Here is a 12628-nt window from a genome sequence, read left to right as displayed (position 1 = left end):
ATACGACCATCATTGGCACCAAGGCAGAAGCGACTCTCATCGCTGAAGACGACACGTCTCCATTCGTCCCTCCATTCACGCCTGTCGCGACACCACTGGAGGCGGGCTGCACGATGTTGGGGCGTGAGCGGAAGACGGCCTAACGGTGTGCGGGACCGTAGCCCAGCTTCATGGAGACGGTTGCGAATGGTCCTCGCCGATACCCCAGGAGCAAGTGTCCCTAATTTGCTGGGAAGTGGCGGTGCGGTCCCCTACGGCACTGCGTAGGATCCTACGGTCTTGGCGTGCATCCGTGCGTCGCTGGGGTCCGGTCCCAGGTCGACGGGGACGTGCACCTTCCGCCGACCACTGGCGACAACATCGATGTACTGTGGAGACCTCACGCCCCACGTGTTGAGCAATTCGGCGGTACGTCCACCCGGCCTCCCGCATGCCCACTATACGCCCTCGCTCAAAGTCCGTCAACTGCACATACGGTTCACGTCCACGCTGTCGCGGCATGCTACCAGTGTTAAAGACTGCGATGGAGCTCCGTATGCCACGGCAAACTGGCTGACACTGACGGCGGCGGTGCACAAATGCTGCGCAGCTAGCGCCATTCGACGGCCAACACCGCGGTTCCTGGTGTGTCCGCTGTGCCGTGCGTGTGATCATTGCTTGTACAGCCCTCTCGCAGTGTCCGGAGCAAGTATGGTGGGTCTGACACACCGATGTCAATGTGTTCTTTTTTCCATTTCCAGGAGTGTATTTGATTTCAGCGTCTACGAGTGACACCATACTAACGGAATTATCACAATGCTTGAACGGGACTTGAGAACCATGTCGCGATAGTAATCTTTCAACGTGAAGGGGATCCATAAATTTCACGTAAAACACGTACTCGCCGGCATCAAAATAAGCGGTGTTAACCTGATCAGAGTTCACATTAATTGTATCGACAAGCCAATCGTGGGTTTCTAGAGACCCGGGCTGCACGTGTCATGTTCTTTTATCGAAAGTAAAGCTCACAGTAACTTTCCGTGGAATACACATGAAAACTATGGCACTCATAGCGGAGTGGCCGACACCGCTGCAAGTAGACGAACAAAAACAGACAGTAAAGGCGGAGCGGAGGTGCTTCGACTCACTCGGCAGTCAGAACAACACTAACGAGGGAAACTCCACACAAGCGACGCTGCGGCAGCTGAAATAAACAAGAACCTTCCCGCTCGCCGCTTGAAGCGGAACTATCATTTGGCTACCCGTGCACGATTTCCGGGCAGACCCAAACTTCCATAAGTTGTCAACCATGCGTCTACGAAAAGCACTCGTACAACCATTTCGTATATTCGCTGTAGTGCCTGTTCCTTCGGGCATACATGCAGGTCCAAAGGAATTTTGCATCGTAGTTCAGAATAACACAGGCACTGCAATATCGTATAGATAAATTTGTTCCATTTTCCTTATCTACCATATTGATCGACATTGCTCTCTGATTCAACAGTTTTTCATTATTCGCTTCAATTAGTGTAAAAATATTATGAAAATTTTAATCATTGATTGTACTAATTTCCGCCATATTTTACACGGTTTTCTTTATCATGTTTGTAGCATTTCGAGGCACGTCTCCACTCTTGACACTAACTGTAGATAGTTCTACGAATTTTTTTCGTTCATTGTTACGCTGTTCACCTCTGCCCATTTCGAAAACTTCGTTCCTTTTAATATGCAGGGTTAATACGTGTGTACCTTTATGTAATTTATTATATCGGCAGTAGAAATCTCATGATCAGTTGAGGGGCGCCGATACTGATACGAATGTGTGTTGCGATACTTATCGACAAAGACTGGGTTGTCGAGGTCGCCGAAGTTGCCGCCTGTAATCTAAGCCCTGCGTCACGCTATCAAACATTTCGAGTTCCTGAATTTCGCCATCCCTGGGGCAAAAGTGCAAAACTGGGCCCCTGGCACTTAGCGGACCGGTATATAAGGCCGTGTGGTCGCGCTACGGGGCATCTCCTCTCCAGACACCAACAGTCGAACATGATGAGGCAGGCCGTTCTGGTGCTGGCGCTCGCTGCCTGCGTGTTGGGTGAGTGGCGTCGCTGCAGGACATATTTTTATCTCTGTTTTGCGATGCCAGAGCACGCAGCTATTGCTACAGCTTCTGCTGCTCTGCCTGTGTCGCGAGCTAACGTAGCGAACTGATGAAATAATCGAAGCAGTGAAACTTCCTGCCAGATTAAAACTGTGCGCAGAGCCGAGACTCGAACTCGGGACCTTTGCCTTTCGCAGGCAAGTGCTCTACCAACTGAGCTACCCAAGCAACGCTCACGCCCCGTCCTCACAGCTTTACTTCTGCCAGTACCTCGTCTCCTACCTTCTCCCGAGTTAGAGTCTCGGTCCAGCACACAGTTTTAATCTCCGAGGAAGTTTCATATCAGCGCACACTCCGCTGCAGAGTGAAAATCTCATTCTCTAAGCGAAGCAGTGTTTCCGCAGTATAGGAACTAAGTTTTCCTCTACTTTCACAGCTTGTATTTTTCATTTCTTCTCCTTTTCTTCATTCTTGTTTTAAGCGAATAATCTATGTACTTAGACATATAAAAACTAGAAATTTCTTTTTTGGTTCAGTGCAGAGGAGAATTTAATGGCCTGAAGCAACAACTGTTCCGTACATATTTAAACAGCGTATATAATATAAAGTCTTTCGCTTAGTGGACGTTAACGATCGTCTCCAAAGAGTTACATACCGCATTTATATGATTCTTTGAGAATTTAATCACATTGTGGAAATTTAATTCTACCTCGAAATGTTTCACGTTCTGATAATATAATTAACTAATTGAAAAATTATCACGCAATCATTACTGCATACCTCAAAAGCATAACGTCAGTGTCGGCGTGCACCAGTTCTAGCTTTTATCAGGAGATGAGTTCAGTGGGATGGTGTCCCAATGACGAGTGGTCTTAGTTGTACCAAAAGAAGAAACTTCCATTAAAGCTAATAATTGCTGAGGCAGAAGATCCCTGCGGCAGTGATCGTCCACCTCCGTCTTAGTCTCAGGACCAACCTAGTATGTGTTTATACGACACTTTCAGTGTCGAGAGTTACCGCTCAAAGAACAATTTAGTCGGGCAGTGCATTAGCTAGGGTCAGCCATGGATATTTTTTACAGCTTTGTCCAATAAATGTTGAAATGAATAGTGAGACGGTATTCTCGCCCGGGCAAACTGATGGCTGTGCAGCGAATGAAGACTTGGTTCCTTTGTGGAGTGATCTGAAATTTATCAAGCAGTATAACACCAGTAGCTTTACAGCAGTGATGTACGGGACACTTACCGTGTTCATTTCAGCCGTACAGCTTCCATAGTGTCGCAAAGTGTGAGAAGTCGGTGAAACGCTGATTTGATGACGTTGAGGAAGTGCGATCTGTTTCGACGGCCCATTACTGTTATCCAGAGTCCGCGGCTCGTGGTCTTGCGGTAGTGTTCTCGCTTCCCGCGCGCTGGGTCTCGGGGTCGATTCCCGGCGGGGTCAGGGATTTTCTCTGCCTCGAGAATGGTGGGTGTTTGTGTTTTTCGTCATCATTTCATCCTCATTCACTCACGAGTGGCCGTATTGTGGAGCGGCGGCCGAACCGCCCCGCGAGGGGTCTCCCGGCCACCAATGCCATACGCTCTATTATTACTGTTATCCAGAGACGTTTGGTATTTCGGTCATACTATGTATAATAAGTAGCAACTGATTTCTTTGGCTAGAATTAGTAATCTTCCATTCGGAGCGATTGTGTCGCCGATTGTATTGATGTCAATCAAGCAAACTAAAGTTTTCGCAAATTGTTTTCTTTCTTTTCGTTACAACAAATAATATTTTAGATTAAATAATGAGAATATTTATTTGATTGAATTTACATTAATTTGAGAACAGAAAGGGAGAAAATTGGGAAAAATATGACACGAGAGTTTAATGTCATGTTTCTAGATGGGCTTGTTTATAATATGTCTTAAAAGTTTTATATTTGTTGTACGAACTATGAAATATTAAATCGAGAAGAAGCATGTAATGGACGACGAAGGCAACATCCTATTATTTATTTATTTTTGGCTACGTGCCAACACGCTTGGGAAATAAAGCACAATTATCGATTTACGATAAGGCTTGTGCACTGTTGAAGTCGTAGAATTAGTTGTAACGCACATTTCCAACTTGAAGAACGTTTATTCTTATTTGTGTTTATTCATGGGAGATGGGCGATGCCCACAGGTCACTGAGAGTGGATTTAATTCTATTTCAGCCGCTGAGCTGCCAGTCCGCCGTATTCCACACAGCGGACCCCGCAGGAAGTTTGGCCTGCAGCACGGTCGCATCACCGGTGGCTCAGATGCCTCCCTGGGTAAGTCGCTCCTTCACGTCGTGATGCGTACTCCATAAATACCAGCGAGCGATGTGGCGCATTTGGTGGCACACTGGTCTCACCTCTACGTCCAGTTATCCAGATTTAGGCTTTCCGCGACTTCTCTAATTTCCTTCTGGAAATGCTCCTTTGAAAAGGAACATCCGATTCGCTTCCCCATCTTGGATACATTTCGAGCTTGTGCTCCGTCTCCAATTATCTTAATGTGGATGAGACCTTAAACTGCAATCTTCTTTCCTGTCCGCCTTCTTATGTACTAAGTCATCAGCCGTCAACTCCAACACATGTTATGTAGCTCTACCCTGGGATAGACACTCGTAATATGCCTTTCTGTCTTCTGAGTCGTGTGGTCTGCTTCCTTAGGACATCCTCTGCCGCGCCAGCCCTTTCATATATATAGTTCAGTCTTTGCTAACGAAGTTCTTATCACCATGATATGCATAATAAGGAAAGTTTTGAGGAGGAATTAAAGTTCAGGAAGAAGAAATAAAAAGTTTGAGATTTTCCTATGACATGGTCATTCTGTCAGAGACAGGAGAGAGAAACGACGTCTTACAGAAGGACAGAATCACAAGCATTCGGCCTGTATGCTGGTGATGGGATCAAGTCTTTTACTGCCGGTATTGTTGACGTTGCTTCCTGGTACTGGTAGACGCGCTGAGCCGGCGTTCTGTGTGCGCAGGCCAGTTCCCGTACCAGGTGTCCCTGCAGTGGGTGCAGCTGGGGCTGGCGTCCCACACGTGTGGCGGCTCCATCGTGAGCGCCAGCGCCGTCGTCACCGCAGGCCACTGCGCCGACCCCGCCTTCATCGGGCACTACGAGGTGAGTACGAGGCTGCCTGACGTTTATCAAGACAGAAGGCAGTAATTAATGATGAAGTTATCGTTAAAATAGTTAAGTAACTGCAGCCAATCACAATATATTGTACGGCCGCGATGAAGGAAGTTAGTACATACCCTGAGGTGACAAAGGTCATGGGATAGCTCTTGCTGAAGTATCGGGAGTCCTTTTGCCAGGTGTAGTGCCGCAACTGCATGGGCTCAACAAGTCGCTGGAAGTCCCTGCAGAAACACAGGCCCATGCTGCATGTTTAGCAGTCCATCATGGCGAAAGTGTTGCTGTTGCAGGATTTTGTGCACGAACTGGCCTCTCGATTATGACCCATAAATATTCGAAGGGATTCATGTCAGGCAATATGGGTCGCTGAATCATTCGCTCCAGTTGTCCAAAGTGTTCTTCAGAGCAATCGCGAACAACTGTGGTCGAGTGACAGGGCATATCTTTGCCTGGGAAGTTGAAATCCATGAATGGCTGCAAGTGATCTCCAAGTAACCGAACATCCCGTCATCATTTCCCGTCAATGATAGGCTGAGTTGGATTAGAGAACACAGTCCATTTCAGGTAAACACCGACAACACCATTATGGAGCCACCACTAATTTATCCAGTGCTTGTTAACTTGGGTACGTGGCTGGGTGGTTCTGTGCCACACCTACCATCACCTCTTACCAACTGAAATCGGAACTCATATGCCCTGGCTTTGTCGTCTATGGTCCATCTGGCCAGGAGAGGCGCTGTGAGCGATATCATGTTAGTAAAGGCACCTCGTTGAGGCGTATCTTTCATAGAACGTTAATGCCAAACTTCGCCTCTCTGTACTAAAGGATACGGTCGTCGGGCGTCTCACATTTATTTCTGCGGTTATTTCATGCCGTGCTGTTTGTCTGCTAGTGCTACAACTCTCCGCTGTTCTCGGTCGTTACTGAAGGTCGTCGGCCGCTCCGTTGTCCCTGGTGAGAGGTAAAGTTAGAAATTTGGTGTTCCTGTGTATCTTGGAATACTGAATTTCCCATGTGGAACATCCCATGTGTGTAACTCCAACTACGATTCCAAAGTCTTTCAATTCCCGTCGTGCGACCATAATCATATCGGAAACCTTTCCACATGGATCACATGAGTTCAAATCAGATGTTGAAGGCGATAGTACATCCATCTACATATGTGCATATCGGTATCCCATGACTTCTGTCACCTCAGTGTGCTTCACCCTTCACTGACAACTGTTGGAATCATTTCTGTATTGCCTATTGGGAATGGAGAAACTTGCTTTAGATCTTTAGCTACACAACAAATTTTACGGCCTCATATTAAGCAACACAGATTGTCCACATTGTCTTCTCAATTATGCTAAGTCACACTCCGTGTGAATGAGACCACTGTATGCGTCGGTAAGTCATCTGTCCAATTGTTGCGTCGAACAATTGCATATAGTTCCTGAGAGGGTAGATATGTATTAGATAGTATAACATAACTCTAGTCCTCTAGTACGTTCGAGTGCCCTGACAGCTAACACTGTACGAAGAAACGGAAATAACTCTCTCTGACTGCGTTGTCTTCTGTCGTGTGTTTCAGGCCGTGGCTGGTATCAACTCACTGAACTCCAACGGCCAGAGGGTGCGCGTATCCCAGCAGGTAGTGCACCCAGACTACGCGGACGTTGAGTAAGTGTCACACACAAATTCTACATTAAGTGTGGTCTAAACTTGTGTGGAATGGATACGTTGTAGCCTGTTATTCTTGGCGGTACTGTTCTTGAGAATGCGCCTAAGAGTTATAGTGAAGAGTTGGTTCTGATTACCTAGAGGTATCCACGTGTGGAGTTTGCAAATGCTTTTCATTCTTCCGTAGAGTTTTATTCTCCAGTGCCGCCGGCGAGTTCCCAATCATTTAGTCTTATAAAAATCGTTAATAACGAATGTCGAGATTATCGCTCTGTCTTTCAGGTTACAGACTCTGCTTCTGGTACACTGTATGACAATTAGTTACGTACCAATATGATATATGTACTGCATATATGCGTGCAATAATGGTTTTTCAACTGACGATGGGTGTTTAATTTAATTTGTCGTTTGTTCTACAGTAATGTCGCCATCAACGACATCGCCGTCTTCCTGCTGCAGTCCAGCTTTTCTCTGAGCGGCAACGTACAGGCCATCTCGCTGCCCACCGCTGGATCCGTCCCCAGTGGTAAGTCAATCACCTCTTCCGGCATGATGACTATTTATAAAAAAAAATGGGTGGACGCTCGAATTTCGTGATTATTTTACGCGTTTTCTCGTTACTTCTTCTCATGAATTAGTAACCATCAATAGTAATCAGAATTTTTCGTCCTCTTCTGCTAAAGGTGATTAAACTAAACGGAAACCCGTCATGCTACGGCGCTCTACAGGAGGGTTTACGGCTAGACCTTGTTTTTTACAGCTGGTTCGACGGCTACTCTGTCCGGCTGGGGCAGCGTCAGCACGGGTATCATACCCAACTACCCCGACATCCTGCAGTGGGTCGACGTCAGCATCATCAGCAACACCCAGTGCGCGCAGCTGCTGGGCAACAGCCCGCTCAACGATGAGAACATCTGCACCGGCCCCGTCAACGACGGCATCTCCGCCTGCTCGGTACGTAGCTGACTACTGCAAGTCACATGAATGATGGTGAGATAACGTGTTAACCCTCTCGCGCCTGCTAGGGCAGTCCGGCCTGCGCGACCGGTTGAAGGGTCCAAGATACTTTGCGCCTCACCGGCGGGCGGCTGCCAGACCCACGACCGCTGCAAGGTGTATCCACTGGAGGCTAACCACGTGCTCCAGCGCTCTAAAACCACTCTTTAGTAACATTCTTCATAAAATCAATATCACATGGTAGTCACATTGGTTGCAATGTTTGGTAACCACGAAAGAGAATATCATATCCAATCCAAGCATTCTGTTATAACTTTATCCCGGGCTGAGAACAAGTAAGCTTATGAAAGTGATAGGAACTTTTTTATTTGTGCTTTGGAAGTTTTTATAACTGGAGATTTACATTAGCAGTATAAGTGGCTGTAACCTAATAGAATATCGTTAATATCGGACTGATTTGTTTCAGGATATAAGATTTTAATGTGAAAAGTTCCTAAAGTTGACCAAAATACGGTTGTACACGTTTACCTCTCCCTGTGTCCATCCGTCAGGCGTTCCTACCTGCCGGACGTAAGTGAATTTGGCCGTTCTACCTGCCAGGCGCACATGTATGCCCATAACCGTGAAAGCGTTAACATTTGCGTCTCACTCACATGACGGTTGCACAGCTCTGATCTACCGTAGCGGATGCAATAATCAGGGCATGGATTTTCTTCACTATTTCGTCAGCATACGCCAGAATTTCAACAAGGAACTTCTTTTGTGTCTATTGTTGTTGTGGTCTTCAGTCCAGAGACTGGTTTGATGCAGCTCTCCAAGCTACTCTATCCTGCGCAAGCTTCTTCATTTCGGAGTAACTACTGCAATCTACATCCTTCTGAATCTGCTTACTGTATTCATCCCTTGGTCTACCTCTACGTTCTTTACCCTCCACGCTTCCCTCCAATACTAAATTGGTGATCCCTTGATGCCTCAGAAAGTGTCCTACCAAACGATGCCTTCTTCCTTTCAAGTTGTGCTACTAATTCCTCTTCTCCCCAATTGAATTCAGCAGCTCTTCACTAGTTATGTGGTCTACCCATCTAATCTTCAGCATTCTTCTGTAGCACCACGTTTCGAAAGTTTCCATTCTCTTCTTGTCTAAACTATCGCCCATGGTTCACTTCCATACATCACTACAATCCATACAAATACTTTCAGAAAGGACTTCCTGACTCTTAAATCTATACTCGATGTTAACAAATTTCCCTTCGTGAGAAACGCTCTCCTTGCCATAGCCAATCTACATTTTATATCCGTCTCTACTTCGACCATCATCAGTTATTTTGCTTTCAAAATAGCAAAACTCATCTACTACTTTACGTTTCTCATTTCCTAATCTAATTTCCTCATCATGATCTGATTTAATTCGACTACATTCCATTATCCTAGTTTCGCTTTTGTTGATGTTAATCTTATCTCCCCCTTTCAAGACACTGTCCATTCCGATCAACTGTTGTCAAGGTCCCTTGCAGTCTCTGACAGAATTACAATGTCGTCGGCAAACCTCAAAGGTTTTATTTTTTCCTCGATGGATTTCAATTCCTTGTCCAAATTTTCTTTTTTTTCCTTTTACTGCTTGCACAATACACAGACTGAATAACATGGGGGATAAGCTACAAGCCTGTCTCACTCATTTATCAACCACTGCTTCCCTCTTGTGCTCCTCGACTCTTATAACTGCCATTTGGCTTCTGTAAAAATTGTAAATAGCTTTTCGCTCCCAGTATTTGACCCCTGCCACCTTTCGAATTTGAAAGAAAGTATCCCTGTCAACAATGTCAAAAGCTTTCTATAAGTCTACAAACGCTGGAAACTTAGTTGTGCCTTTCCTTTCATAGGGCAGCTATAGCTTCGTGTGTTCCAACATTTCATCTGAATCCAAATTGTTCTTCTCAGAGTTGGGCTTCTACTTACTTTTCCATTCGGAAGTAAAGAATTCGTGTTATTATTTTGCAACTGTGACTTATTAAACTGATATTTCGGTATTTTTTGCATCTGTCAACACTTGCTTTCTTTGAGATAGGAATTATTAATGTTCTTCTTGAAGTCTGAGGTTATTACGCCTGTCTCATAGATCTTGTTCACCAGACAGTATAATAATTCCTATTTCATTTTCGTCTCCGTCCTCTTCCCTTTCTATTATATTACTGTACCTGCTAGTTCACCTTCCTTGAACAGTCCCTCTTTATACTCCTTCCCTCTTCCAGCTTTTCCATCTTAGCACTGTTTTTCCATCTGAGCCTAGGTCTCTTTAATTATCCTGTAGGCAGTATCTATCTTACCCTTAGTGATATATGCTTCTACATCCTTACGTTTGTCCTTCAGCCGTCCCTGCTTAGGTAATTTGCACTTCCTGTCGATCTCATTTTTGGGACATTTGTATCCCTTTTCGCCTGCTTCGTTTTTTCATTTTTATACTTTCTCATTTTATCAATTAAATTCTATATCTCTTCTGTTAACCAAGGATTTCTACTAGCCCTCATCTTTTTACCTACTTGACCCTCTGCTGCCTTCACTATTTCATCTATCAAAGCTACCCATTTTTCTTCTATTGTATTTCTTTTCTCTGTTCTTGGCAATCGTTCCATAATGCCCTCTCTGAAACTGTCTACAAGCTCTGAACCTTTCAGTTTATTTCTAGCTTTGTGGTATACGGTCTGGTAATTCTGCGTGAAACGGATAGTCAGTTTGAGAGGAGCCTTACAAACCGCCTGAAATGATGAAGTTTCACTCTCTTCACAAAATATGAACGTTCGGAGGCCAACAAATGCGGAACAACTAAATATAAAGATGTTAGCAGTTACTGTACGGCAGAGTGTGTGTCGTAGATCGAGAGTGGGTGTGCTGACCACGTGGCTTTGTTTTCTGCAGGGAGACTCCGGCGGACCGCTGGCCCAGGACGGAGCCCTCATCGGAGTCGTGTCTTGGGGCATCGTGCCCTGCGGCTCTGCTGGAGCGCCTTCCGTCTTCACCAGGGTATCTGCTTTCTTGGACTTCGTCAACCAGTACGCCTGAATACGTCGTGCTGCAATTGTAAACTGATCTGAGACTCGAATAATAAAAATACTCTAAAATTTTCTCTACGTTCTTCGTTATTGTGCCGTTTAATCCATAATTCTCCTACGTTATTGGTTGAAACCGGAAAACACATCCAGTTTCAGAATGAAAAAACATACTTCAGTTTTATGGAAACTGCAAAATTGCTTTACAGTATTTTCTGCTGGCGTTTTCCTCTGGTCTCCATTCCTTTCAATTCACATTGCAAAACAAGTTTGGCAACACTCATCTAAAACACATTTCTTTTTGCACTAATGGTGGGGAACGCAGCCAGCAACAAAAACCTTTACAAAAGCTGTATTGTATTGTCACGAGAGGAGTCTGGGAGATGTACCCATTTTCAGACGGCTTCATATGTTTTCTGCAGCGGTAGCTTAACAGACGTTCTTAGGCAGTGCAGGAGCGGATGACGGGCTGCTGACGAAAGTGATACTGTAGTAACACAAGGTTAGGCAACCACAAACCGTTACGGTAATAAAATAAAGCTTTCTTAAAAGCTGCCTGTTCTCCATTAACAGTGCTTAATTGAACAGCAGCCACGGGGTCAACAAGATCTAGCGTGGATAAAATAACACTTATATTTTTAATGTCTATTGGACGTCGGATTGAGTGAGAAGCGATGAAAGTGCATTTGCGAATCGGAAGCGCAAGTTCTAATCTTTTCTAAGAAGGCGCGCTGAAAAGTAATGCCTCCGAATTTTTTATGTGAAAATCTTAAAATCTTTTAAAGAAAAGAAAAGTTATTAACATTCTGCATCATTATTATTCATGTCTACATACTTAATTCTCAACATGGTCACATTCCTCCCAACTTGAGACCGGTTTGGTGAAATCGTCACGGTAGAATGTGTGGCAACATCACCTTCCATTGCACCGCTTCATGGCTATCAAACTCCCTCGGAGGGCATCTTTAAGTTTTGGAAAGAGAGGAAATGCGGATGGGAGTGTATGGGGGATGATCTATGACAGTGAACCCGAAGCGTCGTATTGTTGCACATGTAGCGCTGGTGTGTGGTCTGACATTGTCATGCTGGCTCTATTTTTCTTTCAGTATCTGTACATTTGATGTAAGTATGAGATGACTGTATGGTGTAACTTAGGAGCAGATAAATTCAACTAAACAAAGGTTGGAATTAAACAAATATGTTTTTATTTTGTGTTTAATAATAACAATAAACTAATATCAAAATATTTTAATTATGTCAGTCATATTATAAAGCAATGAGCCAGCAACCTTGAACAAATCACAGACCACGAGGTAAATGTTTCCATGGGACGAGGATTTGAGAACATACTGATATAGTTCAGCTTTTACGCCAAAATAATGGACCTAAATCTCAGTATCACCACTAAACTACTCATCAAAGGCATGAAAAAAGTAAAAAATAGGAAAACATTTTAGGTTGTAAATTAAAGCATTAATTCTCATAAACATAGTAATATAAATATAATAACATTATTCCCAAGGTAACTCAACGTCTGGACTCGCATTCGGGAGGACGACGGTTCAATCCCGCGTCCGGCCATCCTGATTTAGGTTTTCCGTGATTTCCCGAAATCGCTCCAGGCAAATGCCGGGATGGTTCCTTTGAAAGGGCACGGCTGACTTCCTTCCCTAATCCGATGAGACCGATGACCTCGCTGTCTGGTCTCCTTCCCCAATCAACCCAACCCA

The 12628-nt window shown here is 44.7% G+C and overlaps 1 protein-coding gene across 1 annotated transcript; it reads left to right on the top strand.

Moving 5' to 3' along the window:
- The first annotated feature begins 2022 nt into the window (after nt 1-2022).
- LOC124792670 (trypsin alpha-like) lies at nt 2023-10911 on the top strand. The gene is made up of 7 exons (XM_047257961.1): nt 2023-2071; nt 4278-4376; nt 5080-5219; nt 6809-6897; nt 7317-7423; nt 7658-7851; nt 10768-10911. The coding sequence occupies exons 1-7, from the start codon at nt 2023-2025 to the stop codon at nt 10909-10911; spliced, it is 822 nt and encodes a 273-aa protein (XP_047113917.1).
- Nucleotides 10912-12628: the final 1717 nt, after the last annotated feature.

The sequence above is a fragment of the Schistocerca piceifrons genome, chromosome 1 (assembly GCF_021461385.2).
Source record: "Schistocerca piceifrons isolate TAMUIC-IGC-003096 chromosome 1, iqSchPice1.1, whole genome shotgun sequence".
Taxonomy (NCBI): Eukaryota; Metazoa; Arthropoda; class Insecta; order Orthoptera; family Acrididae; genus Schistocerca; species Schistocerca piceifrons.
Note: the sequence above shows the minus strand (reverse complement) of the source record. Positions and strands in the feature narration are given on the sequence as shown.

What these genes read in the sequence shown, in the direction of transcription:
- LOC124792670 (XM_047257961.1), top strand. Translation starts at nt 2,023, where the DNA reads ATGATGAGGCAGGCCGTTCTGGTGCTGGCGCTCGCTGCCTGCGTGTTG. An exon ending in GCTCGCTGCCTGCGTGTTGG is followed by an intron (nt 2,072 to 4,277) that starts GTGAGTGGCGTC and finishes ATTCTATTTCAG; the next exon opens with CCGCTGAGCTGCCAGTCCGC. An exon ending in CGCTGGATCCGTCCCCAGTG is followed by an intron (nt 7,424 to 7,657) that starts GTAAGTCAATCA and finishes TGTTTTTTACAG; the next exon opens with CTGGTTCGACGGCTACTCTG.